This window comes from Spinacia oleracea, chromosome 6 (genome assembly GCF_020520425.1).
Source record: "Spinacia oleracea cultivar Varoflay chromosome 6, BTI_SOV_V1, whole genome shotgun sequence".
NCBI classification, from domain to species: domain Eukaryota; kingdom Viridiplantae; phylum Streptophyta; class Magnoliopsida; order Caryophyllales; family Amaranthaceae; genus Spinacia; species Spinacia oleracea.
Window position 1 is genome coordinate 122,892,082 of NC_079492.1, and position 27,509 is coordinate 122,919,590.

The 27,509-nt window shown below is 36.5% G+C and overlaps 1 protein-coding gene across 1 annotated transcript; it reads left to right on the forward strand.

Moving 5' to 3' along the window:
* Window positions 1-17,640: 17,640 nt before the first annotated feature.
* Window positions 17,641-25,887, forward strand: LOC110788855 (homeobox protein LUMINIDEPENDENS). The gene is made up of 13 exons (XM_021993492.2): window positions 17,641-18,090; window positions 18,250-18,277; window positions 18,536-18,666; window positions 18,753-19,102; window positions 19,191-19,284; window positions 19,369-19,462; window positions 20,097-20,220; window positions 20,305-20,356; window positions 20,445-20,488; window positions 20,575-20,660; window positions 20,842-21,237; window positions 23,635-24,224; window positions 24,906-25,887. The coding sequence occupies exons 1-13, from the start codon at window positions 17,917-17,919 to the stop codon at window positions 25,620-25,622; spliced, it is 2,880 nt and encodes a 959-aa protein (XP_021849184.1). The 5' UTR covers window positions 17,641-17,916; the 3' UTR covers window positions 25,623-25,887.
* Window positions 25,888-27,509: the final 1,622 nt, after the last annotated feature.

Here is a 27,509-nt window from a genome sequence, read left to right on the forward strand (position 1 = left end):
ATGAAATAGAACAAGGGAAATAACGACGATCAGTGTTTTACTCTTTTATTTTTCCTTATTTTATTTCACCAATTACGATGACCTGATCCTTTGGTCGTATTATTGTGGCGCGGGTATACTGTTAACGATTAAATATTTAACTCGTCGTTATTATCTGGTCGTTAAATGTACACTTTTTAGTAGTGCAAGTTCAACAACAATCTCAACACAACCAAGTTCACCAACAAATTCCACATGATTTCAAAAATTAGCACACATTCCAAGCACACAGGTATGTACGTACCTTGTGTAAACAAATAATAGGCCACTTTAACACTTTCAAAAGTCGCCTACAAAGAATTCTCCGCCTAAAAACAACCAACAAAATTCCCCAATCAATATCCAACAGTTTACAGCAATACTATAGTACTCTAAATACACCCTAAACATATTTTGAACCATCCCAATATCGAAACTTAAGTATTTGATTTCCTAGCATATTAATTATTGAATTAATGATTGAAATTCGTTGAAAACTCTTCAAAACATCGTACTTTAAATTTCCAGCAATATAAACTCGTTTAAAACTTCGCCAAGACCAATTTGACATGCCTAGAACGTTGAAATAATAATTTTAATAATCCACAATCATCCTTCCATGATTTAAAACCATTAAGACCTTAAAATTCATACTTTAAATAATTCAAACTCTTATTTCAATCAAATTATATAATCTGAAAATTAATAGTTTAATTATGCAAAACATATAAATATGAAATTCATAATTAAATCATAAAACTATAAATTTAATTTAAGAAAACATAAATTAAATTAATAAAACATAATTAAAACATTTAATTTACTTAGGGTTTAAGAAATAACCAAATAAGGAGAGAAGGGAGGCTGGCCGGCGGCGAACTACGCGGCAGCAAGCACGGGTGGTCGCGGGGCTGTCGGCGTGACGGTGGCGCAGGGTGGTGGCTGCGCTGGAGGCGACGTGGTGATAGCACGCAAAGAAGAAAGGGAAGAGAGGGAGGGGAGCCGGCTGGGCAAGGCAACAGCCGCGATGCAAGTGGTGCAGCGCGGGGTGGTCTCGACTAGGTGGCGGACTACGCAGGTGGCGGTTGCGGATCGGTGGTGGCTGCCGAGTAAACAGAACATCCAAGTAAGGAGAGGAGGAAAAATGCAAGAGAATAGGAAAATTTCCCATTCTTATTCCCATTCATATTCTCATTCCTAATACTCTTGAAATTCTCTTGGTTTTATCCACTATTAAAGTCTTTTCTTTTCTCCCCAACAACATATTTCTTGTCCCTTCTGCACTACAGGCCATATATATAAGCAGCTCTCCCATACACAATATCTAAAGACATAAAGGTTTCCCCACCTAATCATAAGGTGATCATGCTATAAATCTGCTATAGTATTCAGCGATGGTCATGCTCCCCATATTAAGGTTTATGAATTCCTAAGCTTTTTGCTTTCTCATAAAAGGTAGGGTAAAACTTTCCCCTTAAGGCAGTAACAATTGAATCCTAATTGAATCTCTCAGCAGCGCTAAGCCTAACTCTATTCTCTCTCTACCATAAATCAGCTTCATCTTTCAAGTACAGGACAACTTGACCCACTCTCATATTCTCAAGACAGTTCACAGCCCCAAATAATTTCTCAAACCCTCTAACCTAGTTCTTTTAAGAAGGTACGATCAACTTCCTTCTTAAATTATGGGAGCTTAACTTTTGCAAGCCTTTCAAACATGTCCCCTGCAGAATCGGGATGCTCGGTTCTCTCTCGAGTCAGTCTTTCCGCCAAAAGGCGAATAGCAACAACTAACTCACTATTGTTTTCCATTCTAGTGTGCGACCTAAAATTTATTACTCTACGATACATAACTCATATGTCACCTCTACGAAAGAAATTTCGATTTGATCATAGAGATCGCATCAACAAACAGTTATTCAAGAAAGTACAACATTATTAGAGTAATCCTCGTCACTTATTCATGAAATTAAAAATATCTCCATCAAGGACATACAATTTGAAAATCAATGAATGGAAGTTCAATCACATCAAATAAGTAACAATATTCTCATTCGCGTGCCCAAAATAATTTCTTGGTCATTTGGATCATCAATAATCTAACTTTTACTCCTCGAAAGAAAAAAAATGTTGATAACAATTCCTAAATCATAACACTGTGTTTGTCCTAAAATAAAATAAAGGTTATATGACATAAGTTTAAACTATTTTTGGGTGAATTGTGGAATTCTCAAATTGGAAACGAATGCTTTAACTTTTATTGCTAACTCTATAAAGGTTTATTACGTCCTTGAAAAGAATAAAGAACAACTCAAACTTCTATTGCTTTAACTTTAAACTGATGTAGCTTTGCTACTTATTCCTTAAAATATAAAAGGACTAACTGACTATTACAACTTCAAGCATCATGCCTATTCGTTCTTTCCCTGAAGCTTGCGAAGTGAAGTTTAGATCTTCAAGATCATCGAATTCTCCTCAGGATCTGAGTCTTCTTCCATGCCTTCATCTTGATGAGGCTCACTTGCCACCTCACCATCACCTTTTGGTTCCACATGTGACTCACTAGAAATCTCAATGGTAGGCTCATGGGCCACTGGGTTAGGGTTCTCTGCCTCAACCACTACATTATCATCTTTCACAACTACATCGTTTTCCTCTAGATCATTATCTATACCAACTCCTATAGATTCTTCTATAACTGCATCCCAAGCATGACTCCATAAGTTTCTACCCTCCTTGATCCACTTTCTGCTACCTCAATAATGGTGGTCATAATCTCCGAATCGTATCTCCAGCTACCATCCCTAGACCTATACTTAGCCAAATTTGGGGTTCCATCCTCAAAATGCACGTCTTTAAACCTATCTTTGAGCTCTGGGTATGACATTTTGTTACGTAAGCGATGAACAATGGTGGATGCTATAATATACTCTCTCATTAAGATGGATTGGTCTTATATCCTAGCAAAATACTCACATTCAAACACAACTTTCTTAACAAATAGACGAGGAGTCTATTCGTCAATCTTCTCAAGGGATCCTATGTTGGTATACTTGGAAAGAAACATTTTATTCCTGAAAGAAACAACTTAGGTCTCAATAACTTTTTCCTAATCCGACCATAATCAAAGTTCAACAAAGCAATAAGTTTGGCGGAATCAAACAATTTCTCTTATGCATATTCAAACGCAGCACTTAAACATTAACACTTGCACATAACAATTAACTTTTTATGATAGAATTATCTAGCTACTAATGCACATAAAATTCTATCCTACATGCCCTTTCTATACTACCCATCTCTCATACTATAATTAGAATAAACTAAAGCATTGAAGTAATTAAAATAATAAATAAAACGAGAATAATATAAAATAAAGTAAAATAAAATATATATAAAAAAAGTTTAAATTTTTTTTGTTACATTTCAAATAAGAATTAAAATAAGTTCGAAATATGAAGTTTAATTCGAACAAAAGAATTTAGACTTCCTAACGAATCTTACCCTTAATCCAAAAATAAAACAAAAATTCGAATAAATTAACTTAAATTATTTTCGAATAAATTTAAATTAAATTGCAAACAAAAGCACTTGATTCAACTAAAAGGTTTCGATTTCTAAATATTAATAAAAGTTTCAGATGTTTGGTCAAAATGGAAAAAAAGGAAACTTTTTGAACGATAAAGAAATAAATTCCGACCTCGTACTTTAATACTTGGAGCTTAACTCAACGAAATTCATTTTTAAGTAACTAATTAGTTAGTTAGGCGCCTAAAAAGTTTAAAAATAGACACAAAAAAGTCAATAAAACCTATAGCTCAGAAATACCACTTTGTAACACCCCGACAATTCTCTCTTTTCTAAAATAACCTTTTAATATAAAACGTAGAGAATTATCAGGGCATTATCGCCCGTGTGAAAACGTAACGGCTTATTCAGAATTTTGCAGCGGAAAACATAAAACTAACTTTAGGTTTATAAATAATCGATTACAGGTTCAGTCCCAAAAATCAACCAACGAAAATAAGGAAATATAAATAGTATGACAAGTTTAAGGTCCAATTAAACAAACCCAATTCAACTTAGCAAATCAAAACTAAATACAAGCTCTCTATTCCCGATCCCAATGATGCAACATCTTCAAACCTGCAGATGGACAATGCTTATTGATCCTTAAAGACTGCTCACCAAAGATTGGGTCATCACAGGATCAATAAGGCATAGCCATGATCAACATGCACAAGCAAAAGCACGTAATCAGCAAAGCTGAGTACTACATACTAAATCAATAATAATCCTAACATGATTCTATTAAACGAACAACCCTAACATGATACTAATGAACACAAACAAGGGCAGACAAAACATGATAGTTTGACGACCATACTTGACCAGACTAGACTAGGCTAGACTTTTAGCAATAATATTATTTTAGTTGAAATAGACAATGAACCGAGTTGACCGTCCGACAGTCTTCACTAAGGAAGACGAGGTACGGGCGCGACTCCGTAACCTCAGAGACCTGCGATATCGAGGAACATTTGAATAAAAATAGGACACGGTGATCAATCCGGTCCGAGATAAAGGCCATGGGCTACCACCATGAACCCCAACTCCTGTTTGTCCGTCACTTTAGACGTGCACAGTCTAAAGCTATTGCTACTCAGTTTCACTTTACATGATTTACAAATTGAAACCCTGTTATGACTCAACAATCACATAAGGCCAGGGGCGGTGCCAGTAAGGGTTCAGTGGGTTCAACTGAACCCTTACTGGACAGGAAAGCAATATATGTTATTAACCGCTGAAATTTATCATAATAAACCAGGTAGCACAGTGGTTTTGAGATCTGCAACCTGCAGCATAGACCAGGGATCGAGTCCCTTGAAGCAGCTATTGTGATTATATTTTTATTTATGTTTCCTTTCCTCCTCTTTTTATTTGTTTTTCTTTTACACTTGAAGCAAAAAACCTCTCCACTAATTTTCTTAGTTTACTGAGTACTTTTTGCAAATTTGTTCATTTAAAGTATTGAACTATATGTGTTTGAATTCATAAATTTAAAGAGTTGGGGTATGAAACTTTGAATATTTTGGTGTAAAAAATTGCTAATTTGGAATTAAAATTGAAATTTATTATTTTGAATAGATTGACCTAAAATGAAGGGTTTAAATTGAGGTTCTTTAGGAAAGATCGTATGTCAAAGTTACAAAAAATCTAATTCAAGACCACTTGAACCACCTTCAAATGAACATCCAACACCTCAAAATGAACCTCTAATACAAGAAAATGAAAACTCGTAGAGTTCGATTATAGTTCTTTTAGTATTGTTGTAATAGAACAAGTGTACCATCGAATTGTTAGTTGTAAAATGAATTTTGAATTATAATGTTTGATTTTATTAGGCGCTCGTTTGAAAATTCCGAACCCTTATGCACAAAATCCTGGCACCGCCACTGCATAAGGCATACAATCCACATTTATTCACAACTGTTTTTATCTTGGAATTAAGTAAGTGATCACAAAGGCATCAATCAAGACTCATTCCAATTTACCCAACCTTTCCTTTAACCATGATCAACCCTGTATATGGGTATAAAGTTTCAACTTACTAAACAAGGTCCTCGGCCCTCATAAAGTAGTGAAAAGCTAAAAGGGAACAACAATCAACCGATCTGAATCAATATATACAAAGTAATCTAGTGTTCCCAACCAAACATGTTTGCATCAATCATCCATACTAACATGTTATAATTCTCATAATGCAATAGGTTCAATATGTCCGTCCAACAGTATTAAACATGCAATTTCAACATAACCAAGTTCAACAACAATCTCAACACAACCAAGTTCACCAACAAATTCCACATGATTTCAACAATTAGCACACATTCCAAGCACACAGGTATGTACGTACCTTGTGTAAACAAATAATAGGCCACTTTAACACTTTCAAAAGTCACCTACAAAGAATTCTCCGCCTAAAAACAACCAACAAAATTCCCCAATCAATATCCAACAGTTTACAGCAATACTATAGTACTCTAAATACACCCTAAACATATTTTGAACCATCCCAATATCGAAACTTAAGTATTTGATTTCCTAGCATAATAATTATTGAATTAATGATTGAAATTCGTTGAAAACTCTTCAAAACATCGTACTTTAAATTTCCAGCAATATAAACTCGTTTAAAACTTCGCCAAGGCCAATTTGACATGCCTAGAACGTTGAAATAATAATTTTAATAATCCACAATCATCCTTCCATGATTTAAAACCATTAAGACCTTAAAATTCATACTTTAAATAATTCAAACTCTTATTTCAATCAAATTATATAATCTGAAAATTAATAGTTTAATTATGCAAAACATATAAATATGAAATTCATAATTAAATCATAAAACTATAAATTTAATTTAAGAAAACATAAATTAAATTAATAAAACATAATTAAAACATTTAATTTACTTAGGGTTTAAGAAATAACCAAATAAGGAGAGAAGGGAGGCTGGCCGGCGGCGAACTACGCGGCAGCAAGCACGAGTGGTCGCGGGGCTGTCGGCGTGACGGTGGCGCAGGGTGGTGGCTGCGCTGGAGGCGACGTGCGTTGGTGGTGATAGCACGCAAAGAAGAAAGGGAAGAGAGGGAGGGGAGCCGGCTGGGCAAGGCAACAGCCGCGATGCAAGTGGTGCAGCACGGGGTGGTCTCGACTAGGTGGCGGACTACGCAGGTGGCGGTTGCGGATCGGTGGTGGCTGCCGAGTAAACAGAACAGCCAAGTAAGGAGAGGAGGAAAAATGCAAGAGAATAGGAAAACGAAAGAGAAAAGAAAGGAGGAGACTACCGTGCAGACCGGCGTTCAGGCGAGGGGCGAAGGTGGTCGTGCAGGTGGTTAGTGGTGGCGGCGGCATGAGCAGCATTAATCAAGGAAGAGGCGCAACAAATTTTTCACGTGAAGGAGGAGAGCAGGTTTGAGAGTTTTTGAGTGTTTTTCTTCTTTTTTTTTCTTTTTCTGTTTCACGTGAAGAGCAAGGAGGGATATTTTTGGTTGTTTCTTTGATTTCACGTGAGATGGAATTATGGGGGTTTGGGTTTATAATAGTGGGCTTTACCCAAGTGGGCTAGAATTAGGAATTTAGGTTTGAGTGTATGAATCAAAAATCGATTCGGATTGTTTTCTGAATTCGAATTCTTTTCAAAGCAAAATACAAAACTATTTTGATTTCATAAATCGTTAAATATTTAGAACGTAATTAAAATAAATTAAATATACGTTAATTATATATTTATTACTAAAATTCATAAATTCTTATTTAAATATAAATAATATACGTTAAAATATATTAATAAAATTTATAAATTTACGGGGAATTACACCAGTTCTGGTAAACAGAAGAGGGTGACTCGTTCTCCTGCCGACTCTAAATGCTTCTTCTGCAAGAAGAAGGGGCATTGGAAGAGGGATTGCTTGAAGAAGAAGGAAGATGAGAAGAACGGGAACGTTGCTTCTACTTCAGGTATATATGTTACATATTGTAATCTTGCTAATTCTACTTCTTGGGTATTAGATATTGGTTGTGGCTCACACTTATGTTCCAATTCGCAGGGACTAAGGAGAAGTAGAAAGCTTGATAAAGGCGAGATGGATCTACGCGTGGGAAATGGAGCACGGATTGCTGCATTAGCCGTAGGATCTTATTTTATTTCTTTGCCTAGTGGTTTTGTTCTGGAACTAGAAAACTGTTACTATGTTCCTAGTATCACCAGAGACATCATTTCCGTTTCAAGTTTGGATTCTAAAGGTTTTAGTTTTCAATTTAAAGACAATAGTTGTTCTTTTTCTTTGAATGGAATGTTTTATGGTTCATCACAACAAGAAAACGGTCTATGTGCTAGATACGAGCAAACACATTTATAACATAAATACCAAAAAGGCTAAAACTGGTGATTCGGATCTCACATTTATGTGGCATTGTCGATTAGGCCATATAAACACAAAGCGCATGGAATTCCTTCAACGGAAAGGAATTCTAGAATCATTCGACTTAGAGAAGATTGATCAATGCGAATCTTGTTTACTTGGCAAAATGACAAAGCAACCTTTCTCAAAGGTGGGAGAAAGAGCAAGCGAACTACTAGGGCTAATACATACGGACGTATGTGGGCCTATGAGTACGAAAGCTAGAGGTGAGTTCAGCTATTTTATAACGTTTACGGACGACTTCATTAGATATGGCTATATTTACTTAATGAGGCACAAGTCTGAATCGTTTGAGAAATTCCGAGAATTTCAAAATGAAGTAGAGAATCAACATGGCAAGAAAATCAAAGCTCTAAGATCGGATCGAGGAGGTGAATATCTTAGCCACGAGTTTGATGACCATCTAAAAGAATGCGGTATTCTTTCTGAATTGACTGCTCCAGGGACACCTCAATGGAATGGAGTGTCGGAACGGAGAAACAGGACCTTACTCGATATGGTCAGGTCAATGATGGGTCAGGCCGAACTTCCTTTACAGTTCTGGGGACATGCGTTGCAAACTGCAGCATTCACACTGAATCGTGCTCCGTCAAAAGATGTGGAAAAGACTCCATACGAATTATGGACTGGGAAACTTCCAAAGTTGTCTTTTCTGAAGATTTGGGGTTGCGAAGCATATGTCAAGCGATTAATTTCGGACAAGCTACAACCAAATTCTGACAAATGTTTCTTTGTTGGGTATCCAAAAGAAACTATGGGTTATTATTTCTACAGCAAGTCAGACAACAAGGTTTTCGTTACTCGTGACGGTGTCTTTTTGGAAAGAAATCATATTTCCAAATTGACAAGTGGGAGAATAATAGACCTCGAAGAGATTCGAGACGAACAACGAACTCAGAACTCTTTAGAAGCAGTTTAGGTTGATGAACGTCCAAAGTCTTTAGAAGAGCCAGTGGGAGTAGTTCCTCAAAACGTTGTTGCCCCTCGTAAGTCAAGTAGAACTATTTTTCAGCCGGACAGATGGACAGACGTCCTCTTGACTGAAAACTTAGACGTTCTCATATTGGATAGTGATGAACCTATGACTTACAAGCAAGCTATGACGAGCCCAAGCTCCACTAAATGGTTAGAGGCCATGCAATCTGAAATAGACTCCATGTCTAAAAATCAAGTCTGATATTTGGTTGATTTGCCGGATGGGTTCACACTTATCGGATGCAAATGGGTCTTCAAGTTGAAGAAAGACAAAGACGGAATTGTATACATATACAAGGCTAGATTGGTAGCAAAAGGTTACAGGCAAGTTCACGGCGTTGACTACGATGAAACCTTTTCTCCAGTCGCGATGCTTAAGTCTATTCAGATAATCCTTGCGATTGCCGCTTTTCATGACTATGAAATATGGCAAATGGATGTCAAAACTGCCTTCTTGAATGGTGTTCTTGAAGAGACTGTGTTTATGACACAGCCGGAGGGTTTTGTCGATCAAAAGAACCAAGGAAAGGTATGCAAGCTTAAGAAGTCCATCTACGGACTAAAGCAGGCATCAAGGAGTTGGAATAAACGATTTGATGAAGCAGTCAATAAGTTTGGCTTCATCGAGAATCAGGACGAATCTTGTGTATACAAGAAGGTCAGTGGGAGTAAAATTGCATTCCTAGTCTTGTATGTTGATGACATACTGCTTATTGGAAACGACATTCCTATGTTGGAGTCTGTAAAGACTTGGCTTGGAAAGTGTTTCTCAATGAAGGACTTAGGAGAGGCACAATACATATTGGGAATCAAGATCCATAGGGATAGATCTAAGAGGATGATTGGACTAAGCCAAAGCACTTACATTGACAAAGTGCTAGCTAGGTTCAATATGATGGAAGCCAAGAGAGGCCATCTACCCATGTCACATGGCACATATCTAAGAAAGAATCAGTGTCCCAAAACATCTGATGAGCGTAGAAAGATGAGTGGAATTCCATACGCTTCGGCTATTGGATCCATCATGTATGCTATGATTTGTACAAGGCCGGATGTTTTGTTCGCACTCAGTGCAACGAGCAGGTACCAGTCAGAACCAGGTGAGGCGCATTGGACTGCGGCCAAGAACATCCTAAAGTACCTGAAAAGGACTAAGGATCAGTTTCTGGTTTATGGTGGTACAGATGAGTTGATTGTTAAGGGCTATACGGACGCAAGCTTTCAAACCGACAGAGATGATTTCAGATCACAGTCTGGGTTTGTGTTCTGCCTCAACGGCGGAGCAGTAAGCTGGAAAAGTGCTAAGCAAAGCACTATTGCGGATTCTACAACTGAAGCCGAGTACATTGCTGCCTCAGAAGCAGCAAAGGAAGCTGTTTGGATTTGGAAGTTCATCGTAGAACTTGGGGTTGTCCCCTCCATTAAAGGACCAGTGGCTTTGTATTGTGACAATAGCGGAGCCATTTCCCAGGCAAAGGAGCCTAGGAGCCACCAGAAGTCCAAGCACGTACTGCGGCGATTTCATATACTTCGAGAGATCGTTGAAAGAAAGGAAATCGAGATTTGCAAGGTTGTAACTGACGACAACGTCGCGGATCCATTGACTAAACCGTTGCCACAAGCGAAACACAACACACATGTAGCAACCATGGGAATCAAGCATGTTGGAGAATGGCTTTGATTTTCTAAGTACTGTTTTAGAACATCTGTTAGATCTATGTTTAAAACAATTGGTTTAACCATTTCATATTTATGAAATTTATTATTTCATATTCATTTAATTGTGGTTTAGTATTAAATGATAAGTCCATGTGATTCAAATCATTCAAATGGGATGTCAAGATGGATTCTTTGACAAAGAAACACCCATAAGTGAACGTGAATATTGAAGTCACAAAAGGATCCCTAATCCAGGTCATTGAAAGGTGGACGACCAATGACTAATGAAGATTAGATTGCAAGTAGATTACTTAGTTCTGTTTCTTGAACTAGAGTGACTGGATGTCAGAATCTTTTGCATAGATACTTATTGGATCTTGTATCGGATTGACCATGAGAACACTTTAAGAGATTAAAGTCATGTCATAGGTAGTTCTCATTAATGGTGATTAGAAACCGTTCCTCAGAACATGAGCGATTATGTCTGCTCGTTTGAGAATTAGTTCGCTTTGATACTAGCTAAACATCGCACCGTAAAAGGAGGCTATAAAAGCAGTTATTGGGCGTACTATGAATCAAAGTGAGTGTTCATAGATTGCAAGAATGGATTGTCCTCCTATAATTAATAGGATATGGTGTTGTTGTGTAACAAGGCCTCTCGGAGAGTTAGATACTGTAAAATGCATGGCCGTGCTCAGAATGGTTAAGGCTTAACCTTCTGCAAAAGTTTAACAGTTGAGCTCTGTAATCCGAGAAACATTTCTGGACCTAATAAGGATGGCTTGGATCTTACCTTATGTTCAGTAAGTAACACTAAGTGACAAAGGAATGTGAATGCACACTTGTCTGAATGACAAGTGGGAAACTGAAGGAAATATGTCCTTCACCCAAGGTGCATTAAGTCTAATACCAAGGTTCAGATTAATTGCGAACAATTAATTCAGTGAGATCAAGTGATCGGAACAGCTAGCTGGAGCAATGCTTCCGATCAGTGAGTTCTAATGAATATTAAACTCACAGCTTACTCTTGACTGAACCTACAAGGTCACACCAATGACACGTAACAGATCATCGGATTAAATGAATCGAAAATTCATTTAATAGCTTTTCGGGAATTAGTTGGAAAACGTATTATACGATACGACCTTGCATCGTAATCGTATATCGTATCGCGAATATTCGTAAGCTAGGCGAAACGAATAAATCGTATCGTACGACGGTGATTCGTCGTATACGAAACGATAAATAATATATCGAAAATATATTTAATCGCGGATACGAAGAGCGGCCCACGAGCCGAGTGCACGAAGCACTCAAGGCCCATGGGCACACTGGGCAAGAAAGCAGGCCATGACACAGCAGCGCTGGCCCATGGCCGAGCAGCTACGTGTGTGTGCGTGCGGGCCAAGGCAACGACACAGCAGCAGCAGCGCGGCCCACGGCCCAGCTCACTGTGCGTGCTCGTGTGGTCTTGCGCGGGCTTGCTGGCCAGCCTTGCTTTATGGCTTGGTCGGTTAGTAAGGTTATGTTAATAACCTTCTAACCCCTTTTCCAACATAACAAAATTCAGTCACACAAACCCTAGAGTCACAGAGAACCCTAATTCTCTTTGTGCCTCCAAAGTGTGTTCATCCCAAAAAGCAAATATCTTGATCGATTGTCTAAGCTACGATAATCAAGACGGATCTAATCGTGTCGGTGAACCAAGTAGATGAACGACAAGTGGAGTTCTAAGTTCGTGTTCGTTGACAATTTGTGGAAAACACGCTTCTAACGTAAGTCTGCTTAATCTGTGCTTTATACATGCTTCCTGGCTTTGGGGATTGTTTCCGCACATGTTATTATGTTTAACTGTATCCCCTTACACTTATCTCTTGTGACTCATTCTAATTAAGAGAAAACTTGTTTGAGGATTGCATTTTATATATGAGCATAGATGGTATATCAATGTTCTATTTATCTTGCCAAACATGTGTTTTGCATCTTAAATAATGATCTTTTTTGGATAAATGCACAAGTCTATAATTGTCACTTGGGTGATGTACATAAATCGAATAGACTTAGTATTTTGTATAGATGGAATAACTTGTATTCGTTACGCAAGTTATTTGTTTGGACTTTATTATTAAAAGGTTGTGATATTTCTTCGTCATCACCTCTGTTAGGGTCTTATGTGTGAGTATTTCTCCGTAAAAGATCTACAAGTCCTTTGGAGTAATCTAAAGGAAAGGTATGACCACCAGAGAAAACCGTGATATTACCCATAACTTGTTATGATCGGTTATATTTAAGATTACAAGACTTTAAGTATGTAACTGAATATAACTCGGCTATGTTCAAATTACTTCACAGTTGAAATTATGTGGAGAGAAAATCATTATTTTAGAAATATTGGAGAAAACATATTCTACCTTTCACGCAAATAATGTTGTCCTGCAGACACAATACCGTGAAAAGAGATTTAAGAAATATTATGAACTTACATCTTGTCTCCTTGTGGCTGATAACAACTAACGAGCTATTGATGAAAAATTAAGAATCGCGTCCAACTGGTTCTGCTCCATTTCAGGAAGCGAATGTGACATTCCATAATGGGAAAGAAAACACCACACAACAAAAGTGGTCGAGGACGTGGTCATGTTCATGGGCGTGGATACAAATATGGTCGAGGTGGTTATCTCAAGAACTCATATTCCCACCAGAAGTGGGACAAAGTGGTAACAAACAAGAGAAAGATAAAAAGAGAATGTGATCAATGTATGTTATCGCTGCGGAGAAAAATGCATTGATCTATTGAAACAAGGAAAGAATTTATAATTGTATAATATTGAAAAACTTAAATATGCGGGACTTGCTTTTTCTTGAAGAAATCAAAGGTGTTATAGGTTCAGATGCAAATATATACCCTTGACTTTAGTTTACAAGTCGAAATAGGTTCACGACTTAAGTCTGGACATTTGACAATTAAAGGTGCAAACCCTTTGGGGAAGTACAAGAAAATATGACCTAGAAAACTATAATAGATTCTAAAGCTTGTTATCAAGATACTCTATATATATATTTCATGAAACTAATGTGGTCCTGCAAACACGGTAAGTTTGAGAAAGATTTAAGAATTTTTTTCAAATAGTTCATGTATTGTCTTTTTGGTGTATGGACAAAATAAGGAAATCGTGAAGAAAAATATTATGATCACGTTCAACTAGGTAAATCATTCCCGGAAGTGAATGAGAAATGGTATGACTATAAATAGTGGAGATAATGTCAATAGTCATGATCGAGTATGTGAAAGTAAAATATAGTATAACTATGGGTGAACGAATGAGTATAAATACATGCAAGGATTAGGGGAAAATATCTCTCAGCATAATAAAATTAGTAGTATATGATCAAGATTATAATTCAACTATCTTGAATTTGGTACAAATATGTGTTTATATCTTATTGACTCACATTATGAGCATGAGTACAAGACTACATTTTGAAGATAGATACTTTTGTGATATTTACCAAAATTGTAATGATACTCCTGAAGAGTACAGGCTATCTTCCATAAAATTTGTTTAGATTATCTTGTCGTTATAATTGAGACACCAATTTGTGTCGTTATATCACATCACAATATGGCCAAGTTTTATATTATCATAATTACAATGATCACTTTGAGAATCTAACCAGAAGTTAGAGAATGAAATATTTCGTATGATATTACATGATGTGATAATCCAGGTCATCCGGGTTTAAGAAAACCCGTAATGAGAATTTGAAAAGTCCTGTCAAATAAAAATTTATGTGCTGACACTCTCTCGCATGTTGTATATCCAAAGGCAAGACCTAATTACGAGGTTGAGTTGTATTTCAATCGAAAATTTATAATTATTCGATTGAGAAAATAAATAGAGATATTAATGATTTTGAAAAATTGTATAGGTGTTTTGAAGTTTACCATGATAGTAAGTGACCTGAAGTTCACCGTCTTGATAGTAGGTGACTTGAATATCACCAAGAAGTTTAACTTATTACAAGTTTTATGTGATTGATTAAAGTATCATAAAATAAGTATCATAAATCTCTTGATTGGGGCAATCATACGTCAACACGAAAAGAGAAAATATGAAGAAAATAACTGCATATTATATCTACTTCCCGTAATCAATGTTGATCTCCAGAAAAGACAAAAGTATGAAATATTTATCAAAATACACGTTGAAAGCGTATTATTTAGTTGATGAAGAATTTTATGTCCCATAATATGTTGAAAATGTTTTCCCAACTTAGAGGGAGACGAGCAAAAATAAGTTGGCAAAATTGAAAGATAATAAATTGATTCCCATATGAGTAAGTGTACATGTCAGCTTTATGTCCTCGGAGTATGTTTGGACATAAATATATATGACTTGATTGTGTTAAATGGTTACATGTTCAGAGGCATAAAGGTGTATAATGGCCATAGTGCTCGATCTTACATATATTAAGGGTTGAGAATTATATATCTTGCCCATATTTATTTAAATATCCACACCTGAAGTGTAGATTATATATACGGTTCCAACATATTGCAAAATAAATTTATTTATATGAAAAGGGCAAGATAGTGCAGTTGACGATATTATTGAAAATAAAGAAAACACTAATATATAGTGTATGAAATACCCTTGAAGTGGTATAGATATCTGAACTAAAATAGATGGCTTATGAGAAAAGTTTAATGGTACTGATTTAATATGTATTCAGATATCATCGATGAATAGCGTGCAAAATATATATGAGTAACTAATACTTGATGATGCCGGTATACGATGTAACCGATATGCATATGCGAGAAGTAATGGACTTTGAGAATGAGGATCTGAAATATATGTTCTTATTGACGTCGACATAATCATAATGATCAAAATGAGCTCATGGACCCGAAGTCCAAAATGTTATGGATTTTATAATTCACAATGTACAGTGGCTTGCATTTTGTGTCTTACATTTATGTGCATGTGAAAGTAATAGATAAATGCATCATTCATCATACATTTAGTTCATTTTACATTTTATCGCTGTATGATTTTGATTTATCCAGTTTTGAATTTTATATTGTATTCAAAAGTTTTTAAACAATTATCATGACGTACATGAATATGCATCCAAAGCATAATAAGACAAACTTGCAACTTTGGTAGAAATTTATAAGAGGAGATTCTTACTTCGTCGGACTAGTAGTTGCAAAAGAAGTAAATGATGTTGATTTAATAGCATGTTATGATTCATGCAAATAAGAGTTTCTGAAGAGATTATACATGACGTTCTTAAACATCTAACCCTTTGAGTTTTGCATATAAACATCCCAACATTGATGGGATATTATCAAAACTCTAAAAGAGTGTTTTTGAAATGTCGTCTCAACCAGTAGTTTGAGTGTTTGAGAGTTTTGAAATATACATATTAATTTATTCATGAAAGAATTCTTGTACAAATATGAATCATCTTAAAATATAAGATAAAGGTATGTAATGTTCTTCCAATGAATACTATGTTATGGCCCAGAAGAACCATAAATAGCATTATTATACCTTCAAGTTGGACGATTATATTGTTATTTATCATGTATTGCCATGAAAGTATGACCAAAGAAAGTTTGATCAATATTGATCGAAAACTACCATTTATGACTTCCAGAAGAAGGTATATATGTCCAATATGTATGGATAAGTTTTGTAATATCATGTACAAGAAAATATATTTATCTCAGGTTAAGCTAAAGTATTATTATATTATGCATCGGAAAACTCGAAAATAAATGTAGCGAATGATCGAGATAGAGAAAAGCACGTGATCTTACATATATCATTTTCAAAACATTGGTGATATAAATATTCACCACATTTGTTCAAGTAGATAATTGAAGATTCAAGTTAAACTTTGGAGAATCAGATTTCAAGGAACTCCATGTTGCTGCATTTGAGAAGCTACCCAACAATATTGGATTAATTGCACTAAGATATCAAATGATGTATTCATCGGGGGAGAAATACAAGTTGCACTCTTTTTCCCTTAACCAAGGTTTTGTCCCACTGGGTTTTCCTGGTAAAGTTTTGAATGAGACAACATCTCAAGCCAATTATGAAGAGTGGTGTACTCTTTTTCCTTCACTAGATTTTTCATCCCAGGGTTTTTTCCTAGTAAGGTTTTAACGAGGTATAATCTTCAATTATGGACATTCAAGGGGGAGTGTTATGAAATATTGTGTGGATGCCCATTATATCCCTAGTATATTCCTGAAATATTCTAGATCTTAGGGTTTATTGTTCTTCAAGCAAACCTTATTCTAATGTATGTATATATACCCCATTGTTTATGGAATAATACACACAGTTTTTCTCTCCCACTTTCTCCTTTGTTTTCTCTGTATTTCACAACAAATTGCAATAATGCTAATAACCGATTATCTAATGCCATATTGCAAATAAGGAATTACAATGCAACTAATGCATAAAATCTTTCATATTTTAGTACATGTAAGAAATTTGTAATGTGATAGCCAAAAGTCAACAACAAATTTGAAATAATGTTCAACCATTTAAAATTTGAAATCCTTAAATTCTCTCTTTCGTAATCTATAAAAAGTCTCAATCCCTTAAGTTTCTCTCCCTTAAATTTGTAATCTCTTTATTCTCTCCTTAATTTTTACAGAGTACAGTTTTTATTTGCTACTCCCTATGTTCTTAAATACTTGCAACAATTTGACTTTTACACTATTCATACATTAACTTTAACCAATTTTTTTTACTAGTATATAAAAATCAAATGTTAGTGTGTAATACGTTGTTACATTAGTCTATGTACACTTTTTACATATCAACTTTAACAAGTTTACTATAAAAATAACTACATATAAACGCCGGAACATCGCGTGGGCCAATATCTAATCGTCCTTCGAAAGCCTTTCCTTTGATTCAAAAAAAAAAAAAAATGTAAATAGCGCGCAGCTAGGCACCCTTTAATGTATCATGCGAGTTTCGTGCACCACTGCACCGTCTCTTACCTAATCCTTTCTGCCTAGCAACCGCTCGAGGGCTCGAGGCTTGAAGTGATTGTGTCATCGTGTTTACATTCCAACGAAATAAACGCACAGAGAGAGAAATTGCTCTCTTCCTAAAATAGGCGACCAAAAACCCTAATTTTTTTTTTCCAATCGACAAATTCGATGTCTTCAATCTATCAAGTTTAAGCTCAGAGCAAAATTTAACTAACAATTTCCCCAATTTCCCCCCCAAATCGGTTAATTATGGATCTTTTGAAGGATTATCCTTCAGAAATTGAAATTGGAAGCTCCATAGACTCGTTCCAGAAGGGAATGGATTCACAGAAGCAGCTTTTCCATACACAGATCGATCAACTCCGCAATATCGTCGTCACTCAGTGCAAACTCACCGGCGTTAACCCTCTCTCTCAAGAAATGGTTATCTTTCTCTCTCCTTTAAATGTAACTTGTTGGGTTTTCAACTTTAGGGGAAATTTATGAACCCTAGGAAGTTGCGTTGTTGGGTTTATTTTACCTCATTTCTAGATTTGTATCGATTTCTCATGTTAGTTTTATTTTCTTGTATGTGTTTGGCAGGCAGCTGGTGCTCTATCTATAAATATTGGTAAGTTTGGTGAATATATTTACTTGGGTTCTTGGATTTTTTTGTTTTGCACGTAATTGGTTGTAGTGTAACTGTTCTGTATTCGTATTGTCTCGAACACTTGTTCATTGAGTGTATTTTTCTGAGTTCTTGTTTGATGAAAGAGCTGTATGACGTAAATTTTTATCTGTGATCATCGACCCACTTTTCCTTCGTAGTGTTGCAACTGTGTTTGAAGTTTAAGCTAACTGTAAATATTTTTTTTTGATGAATTTACAGGGAAGAAGCCTAGAGATTTGTTAAATCCGAAGGCTGCAAAATATATGCAAGCAGTTTTTTCTATGAAAGATGCAATCAGTAAAAAGGAATCTCGTGAGATTGGCGCTCTTTTTGGTCTAACAGTCACACAGGTATCGTCTGATAGAACTTATATTGGCATTAAGTGTGCTGCATTCTTTAGATGAAACAATGTGTAATTTGAACTGGCTTGTGATAGGTGAGGGAGTATTTTGCCAGTCAGCGGTCCAGGGTGAGGAAATTGACACGGTTATCTAGAGAAAGAGCGATTAGGGCAAGTGGTAATAAGGAATTACAAGATGGCGTACCTGCTGAGTCTGACCTTATGCTCCCCATTGAAACTGCTCCATTAAGCTCTGTTGGTCCTTCTAATGTCGAGGAAGCACCTTCTTGTTCAAACCAGGATGAAGTCTTGCCAGGACTAGGCGAGTCTGAAAGACATTTTGTTGATAATATTTTCAGTTCTATGTGTAAAGAAGAAACCTTTTCTGGTCAGGTGAAATTGATGGAGTGGATCTTGCAGATAGAAAATCCTACAATCTTGAGTTGGTAATTGCTTGTCAACCAACATCTACTTCCGTTTTTTGTGACTTTCATAGTTCTTTAGTGACTCGGCTTCTTTTCTGTATGGCTGTAGGTTTTTGATCAAAGGTGGTGTCATGATTCTAGCTACTTGGTTGAGTCAAGCTGCTAGTGAAGAACAAACAAGTGTTATTTCTGCTGCTCTCAAGGTCTAAATTTATGTCGCTGCAGACCTTTTTGGTTTCATGTTAGGGGTTAAACTAATCTGCTATGATGTTTTGGCTATTATGTAGGTTTTTTGTCATTTACCCTTGAATAAAGCACTTCCTGCTCACATGTCGGCGTTACTCCAAGGTGTCAACAAATTGCGATTCTACCGAGTACGAGGTTTGTACTCGCTTTCTTCCTAATGATTGAAGCTCATATTGCATCTAATAGATTCTGAATTCATGCAAAATGCATTATAGTGTGTCTGAAGGCAGCATAAGTGGGTATCAACATCAAATTCTTATATGAACATGGTGATTACTTAGTGTATTTCTTTTTTAATGATGATGGTTGCCCATGAACAATGTGTTGATCTTCCAAATTATAGCGGTCAGTACTTTTATGGGGTAAGTTTTTGATGCCCAGAATCTGGTAACAAGGTTGGGTGTTGGGGCTCTGGGTAGTGGGTACTGATACTTTTTTGTTCGCGTGTATTATGGGTTATGACAAGGCTACAATCACACCTAGTATTTATGGAATATTACGTTTCTCACAATTCTATTGAATTAACTATCGTTTTTTTGTACAAAAAAAATAATTCCAAGTGGAAGCTTGTCATTCAGTGAATGGGACAGATAATTGACATAATTCATCGTTGATGTTCATATATATCATTGTATATCTCGTGTTTAACATCTGAACTTTTGTGACCTCCATAAGAATCTGCTCTGTTTTTTCTTTGGTGTACTTTAGATATTTTTTTTTCACTGCTTCCCTTTCTTTGCAATTCTTATTAATCTGATTTGAAGACCAGACATCTCAAACAGGGCAAGAATTCTCTTGTCAAAGTGGAGCAAAATGTTTGTCAAAATCCAAGCTTCAAAGAAACCTAATGGCATTAGAGCTGCCGGTGAGCAAGAGATAGACCTAACCCGAAGGCATGTTTCCTGCATAGCCTAAAACAATCAGTTGTTTCATATTGCCTTTTCCCTTCTATAACGTGGAACGTGAATTATGTTCAGGATTGGCGAAATTGTTGGAGATTTTTCCTGGCAGTCTTCTGTAGATAATTCTGTGAGTAGAATGTAATTTCAAATTATTACTTGCTTTGAAGGTTAATGTACTTACATAACATGTTTATGGCTTATTTCTTGTTTCACAGGATGACATGCTAGTTACCTCATACGTAGGCCCAGACGATATCAGGTGATTATGGATTTCCACTTAAATTCATTTTGTTAGTCGGCCTTACTTTTCATAGATTGACAGTTCTGATTTATGGTGGTTGTCAGGAAAGTGGAAACTCTAGAAGCAATGAAGCTGCTCACAGCATCTTCGGATGATTCTAATAAGAGGCTCTTAGGGACAACGGCGTCTCGTATCCTTGACTTCTTATTTATTTGCTCACAGCAGTGTTATAAAAAATATGTGGACTGTAGAGTTGACTATATGAATCCTGTCTTGATGTAGCTGAATAATTTTCCAATATCTTGAGTAGCCATTCCAGTTAAGCATAGGTACTATCTAGAAGATCTTACACATTCCTTAGCTATTTACAGATAATAAAGAACGCAGAAAGGTTCAGCTTGTTGAACAACCAGGCCAAAAAGCAGTTAGTAACAGCCAGTCTATAAAAGCAGTTCCTGCCAATCAAAGGCGTCCAATTACTGCTGATGAAATCCAAAAGGCAAAAATGCGTGCGCAATTTATGCAGAGCAACAAAAGGAAAACAGAAGGTCCCAGGAAACCTTCTTTACTCACTAATGATTTGCTTTCAGCATCAGAAGCTTACCTTCGACCTAAGCTTGAAGCGCAGAAAAAGGCAAGGTTGCTTCCTCCAAAGAGTATTATTAAACAGATGGATTGTCTTTCTGATCAGAAGCCAGCTTTTGATCAGAAGGAATCTTTGATGGACAAGTGCCGGAGGGTTCAAATCCCTTGGTGGGCACCCCCAGGTACAGTTTCTTCAAGTGTTTGTTGGATTCCTTTATTTCCTTTTCAGATTATTGCTCTTAAAGGGCACTCAGTATTGGACAATAACTGTTTATTTCTTCAATTAAAGGAAATAAGGATCACAATATTGGTCATGTGGGAAATTCTTTTAGATGACAAGCAACGGTTTTACGATTCCCCCCACCCCCCACCAATGCCCGCTATAAAATCGAAGGCAAATGTCCTGTGAAATAATAGATTTTCCTTAATTTAGTTGCGGTTCTGTATATATTGTATAGAACATAATCAGGGCAAAGAGTTATTGACTAAGTTTTTTCCCCCTTCTGAAACTTAAGCTCGGAATTGTAGAATGGCATAACCTCTGATGCCCTCACTCGTTTGTAGTTGCAATTCTAACATTCACCTTGATTTCTGTTTGGCGCGGTTGCTTGGTGAAAGATATACTAACAATATACTTTGCAAGGGACAAATGTCTATGTTTATCCGCTTCATTTGCTTTAAAGAGCATTGAAATTTACCATTAATTTATCAAAATTTTCCCTGCGTTACGGTGTATGAAGAATGCTATTACATACTCCATAATTCGTCTTAAAATTATTGTTGACGAGAAAACAATATTATAAGTTCATCATGTTTTGACTGTTTGATGTAAAAACCCTAAATACCATTTGCATGGTGTAAAACTGCCCCCTCAATGTTGGATTAACCTTTTGATGAACAAGTCTATTTTTATAGCAAGGTTCTTATTTTCTTGTGGGCTTCCTAAAAACGACAATGGCAGAGGAAATAGAATGGAAGCAAGTTCAATCAGAGATTATTGGTGCCTACTTTCCTGTATTTCATATGCAATTTCCTTTTGCTAAACTAAAACAAAGTTCACTAATTGTTGTAAGTTTTGACATGAAGGCCAGTAGAATTTTAGGGGTCCATAGTAGAGCTCCTAGAGACTTGAAGACCTCCATAGCGCAAGTAGGAAATAAGATTTGATTACATTTTCCAGAGAGGATTATATTAATTGTTACAAAAGTGGCATTCTCAAAATCTCTTAAGGTAGAGATATTCTTATTTACAATGGGACGATTTGGAGTGCATCTGCATGTGCATGAATGCGTAAATTGGTGTGTGTTGTATTCATGGTACCGCTCACATGATGCTGATCCCCATTCTTACTTAGGATGCAAGGGATAATGACTGATGTCCTTATTGCTTGTAATATTACTTGATAATGGAGATTGAACTGCAGAAGTAAAAACAGTTTGAATGTTGTTTTTACAGAGAATAAATATCATGTAACTATTGTTGTTTGTTAATAACGCCTCTTTAGTCTTTACCCTAGAGTAGTGATCATTAAAAGGCAATAGATTAGAACTGGTGATCAGTTGACCGTTTGATGCCGTTTATATCAAATATTCAAACTCCCTTGTTGCCAGCCGTCTTGGATTTGAAAGTTTCATTTCTGATATTTATCAGAAGTTGCATTATCGTTGATGGTATGATGTTATGAATGTTCTTGATTCACGCCTTTTGTTTTGAGGAGCTGTTAATGGCCTCGGAGGCCTAAGCTTCAATATTTTGTGCCTATATTCCAGAATTTGGTGATTGGCGTACCACTACCGCCATGTTGTTTGAGCTGAAGGGCATGGAGTGTCTTTTGCCAGCAAATGAAGACCTGGTATTGAATATTGATCTTAGGCATATCTCCTGGGGTGTTTTCATATAAATCCTCTGAGAAGCCAACCTTTGGGTGGTCGAAGATTCAATTTACATGGTTTAGTCTCATTACCAATATGGATGTTTTCTATTTTTGGATGGTCGGATTTTTGTTCGGTAAACAAGTAAGTGACCACTGTGGATATGAAACTGTCAGTTCTCTGTCAAAAAAACTATGTAATTTGCGCTGATGACTATGACATGTTGTAAGCATGAGCTTGGAACAACTGTTGTATATCATTGATGTAGCTTGGAACAACAGCATGTGCAGGGCAGGAATATGCGGTAATGGAGTTCATATCGAACTCGGAAAAGGTGTATTAAAAGTCAACTGTAGCATAACAATGGCGTGAATAATGGGGGGGGGGGGGGGGGGTGATGGCTCTGCATGAGAAGAAAACAAAACTTATACGTTAGTAAAAAAAAGTCAACCATCTCAACACGTACAAACAAGTCAGCAAAATAGAACTAAAGACGTTGAGTTTTTATTTGGTCAATTAGGCAACGCAATTTGCTTTCCTGTTTGGTTATGCTGCAGTTACTATTTCCTCTTGGGGTATATGATGATTTTGCGGTTTTGATATGTAAAATCATTGTTGTGAGTGATTTTTGGGTTTACACACTTGGAACTATATCCAACTTGTGTTTTCTGTATGGATTGTTGATCTATTGTTTGTCCATCCCTGCAGAAATTGATCTGGCAGTTGAAATTGGTAGTGGAGAAAGCAGCAAGGAAACAGAAGTTCAGAGAAACCGTATCCATCGGGAAAAGGAAACTACTTATCCAACACTTGAAGATGTACCACCAAACCCGAAGGAGCCATGGGATGTCGAGATGGACTATGATGACACCTTAACCCCAGAAATACCCGTTGAGCAGTTACCTGATGCTGATGGCCCGTGTTCGCCTCTTGCTTCAGCTGAAACTCATAATCCCTCAGCTGACCCTTCCACTTTATCACAAGCTGAGCCCGATCTTGAACTCCTGGCAGTTTTGCTGAAAAATCCAGAGTTAGTTTTTGCCCTGACTTCGGGTCAAGCAAGCGGGCTTTCAAGTGAGGATACTGTAAAACTTCTAGACTTGCTCAAGTCAAATGGAGGGGCAGCATTGTTAAACGGGGCTTCTGAGAAGCAAGAGGAAGTGAAAGTTGAAGTTTCTCTTCCTTCGCCAACTCCTACTCCGACCAGAAATGCTGAAGTCTCTCTTCCATCTCCAACCCCACCAAGCAGATTTGAAGTTTCTTTACCCTCCCCGACACCTTCCACCAATCCTGGGCCGGTGCGTGAAAGTTGTACTTATATCGCTAAACTCTCACATTTCTTTTATTTTGCAAATGGATTTTGCCAATTTTTTAGTGGTAATTTTGGTCTACCTCTAAATGTCATTTCCATCTTGTTACTGACAAATTTACCCATAAGCCTTCACCTAGCTCTTTTAGTGCTCAGAAAATTAGTCAAGAACACCACGCTTATCCCATTTTTTTTGCTTCAATTTAGGAAATTGGTTCTCGTTTGTTATGTTCTCTTTTATAAGATTATATATATTTGCTATTAAGGACCAAAACTCATGGAATTGGGAGCGTAGGATGTAGGTGGTGTAGGAGTTGATATTTCAGGAAGATGACAGCAAATTCCTAATGGTTCATATTTAACATAAAAGTCACCTATCCCATCGGCCAAACAGCTCCTTGAATCCAAAAAGAACGAAAAACAGAATCTGATAATTAAATAGCAATTACTATTTGATAAATTTTGGATCAATGTTTGTCACTTGGCTATAAATAATGTTGGCGGTGTACTGTTCATTACAACAGTTGGGGGGTGGGGGGGAGGTAGAAATCAAGCTATTTATTGTATTGATTAAATGTGTATTATTGTTCCTGAATTTGCCTAATTTTCTTGATTAAGCTTGTATTTAGAGATTGGATGCTAAAATGGTATGGTTTACTTAAATTTGCAGAATGGATGGACATCAACAGAGGCTGCAAAAAATCCATTTTCCCGGCGCGCGATGGGAGTCCAGGATACTATGACAGTAACAACTGCTGTTATTAGTTCAGATAGGTCTCAGAATAGCTGCAGTTTGCAGCCACAGTATCCATCAACAGGACCTGGTGTAATCACATCTTTGCCTCAGCACCTTCCTTGTCAAACTCACATACCCGAGTATCAACCCGCATTTTATGACCCTGTTGTGAATCAAAATCCACCAACCATGAACTCTTCATATTCCCGGCCAACACCTGCACATTCACAGTCACAAATACATGCACATTCAAAGCAGTATCTGATGCCTGAAGATAATAACGCTAGGCAAGGCTTGTCTCAGTCTCACAATTCACGTTTCTCAAATCATGTTAGTCAAAATGTATATAATCAGACAATGACCGGCGGCCCCACATGGGAGAGGAACGATTATCCGACGGGTAGTCACAAGGGATATGAATCATGGAGTCCAGAGAATAGCCCTGGCCCATCAAGGTATCCACCTGAGCATCATCATGGGCATGGGCATGGGCATGGATGGAGTTACCCAGAGCAGAGGGAAAGGGGATATGCGCCCCCTGATAGAATAAGTAGGCACCAAAATTGGCGTGGTAGTGGTGGTGGTAATGGTGGTGGTGGTGGCCGTGGCGGTGTTAACCGACGATGGAATGGTGGTGACAGGAGACGATAATGACTCTGTATTGGCTTGTATGACTGTTGTTCTGTGCATAGGCAATTTTTTTATACCAAACGTACCCTGGAATGTTGGGTTGACCGACCGGATTTTGTTGGATAGTTGAGTCACGGACCTTCAACCGTGGATCCGGGAACACATTTGATATGGTAATTCATTTGATTAGGAAGTCTTCACACAAAACTTTTATTAGTCTTGTAGAGGAAATGTTATAACATTAATTAATTAATTGACCCGAAGAAACTGTTTTGAAGATTGGTAATTTTGTGTTTTGATAAAATATCCATCAAAAAACAACACTACCTAAATTTTAAAAAGCGGATCAAAGCCCAATAATATTTTACACCGAGGATTTGATTATGATAACATCCTGGACATTCATGTGTCATTGACTTCAGAGAGAGGGAAGAACGGTCTAAACAAATGTACGCAAAAAACTATTCTCTCCGTCCATTTTATTCTTTACGTTTGGTATCATGTATATAATTTAACGAATAATTGATGTAGATAAAGATTCTCTTTTTGTTTTAAATAAAATATACGAATTGCGTTTATTGATAATATTTTCATTTTTATCAAAAATTTAACATTGGAAAAATGAGAAAGATGTAATGTTCCAATAGTAAAGTGTGAGAGGTTTAATGATTAAAATGGGCCAATGGATTTTATTGGTTGAAATAATAACTTGACACGATTTTTGACTGAATATTAGGAACTTAAATGCTACAATATAAAATGAAAGATTCTAGGTTTAAATATTAAAATGAGACACTAGAAACGAAAAGCGTAAAGAATGAATTTGGGACGGGGGAGTAAGTACGAAGTATCTAAAATTGGAAAGAAAATACGGAGTACGTGGTATAATCAGGAAAACATAGGGCCACCATTGACACTGAAAATTTGTTAGTGTGTTACAATTAAATTAAATTAAATTAAGTAATTTGGGTCGAAATCAAATTATTAGCCCATTTTTGTTATTTCAGCCTACCTAAGTAAAACACCCAAATTAATCAAACACAAGTTGGGTCATAAATATTTGGGTCAATCCATAATATTGGATTTAAAAAAATCAAAATCAAGTGGACCAGGTAAAACTCTAAAGTCACGAAATGGTTCTAAGCCCAAACCTATCAAATCCAAGAAAGGAGTCTCATTCTCCTATAAATATTACTCTTCTTCAGGGGCGAGGATCACAAATTCATAATTTTTAATAACTCGTAAAATTCTCTTTAAATTCTCTCTGAAAGTAGTCAACAAACATATCAAATTATTGTCGATTGTATAGCCAAACTTAAACTCAAGTTGATGTATCAAGTGAACGTAACTCAAATTTATGTTGACCTCATCAAGAAATGTCACTCTAAACTACAATCAGGTTGACGTTATCAAGCGATTGTCATCCTAAACCCAAATTCAAGTGTCATCTTCAGTCGCAAAATAGAATCATAAAACCTAGTTTATTTCTTATAAACTATAGAATCATTTTCAGGTTGATGGTTAAGTCTTTATTATTGCACTTGAGGTCATGGGTTCAATTCCTACGATGGCCATGTTTCAATTTTTTATGCAACTCCTACGATGGCAATGTTTCAATTTTTTATGCGTATGCATGTGAATGTGACATATAACGAAACTCTTTAGCAGAGTGTCACATGACGGATATACCGTAATATAAACGCATTTTAACATATAGTATAGAATGTACACATTTAAGAAAACATTTTGCAATATGCTAACAAGTACTTCCTCCGTTAATTGTTACACAAATTCCTTTTTGGTAAAGTTCGTTTAGTTGACACACTCTTTATTTTGGTAATGCGAATTTCTTATACTCTCCCTTACACGGATATGTGGGTACTTGATATGTGCGTTTTATATAGTGTT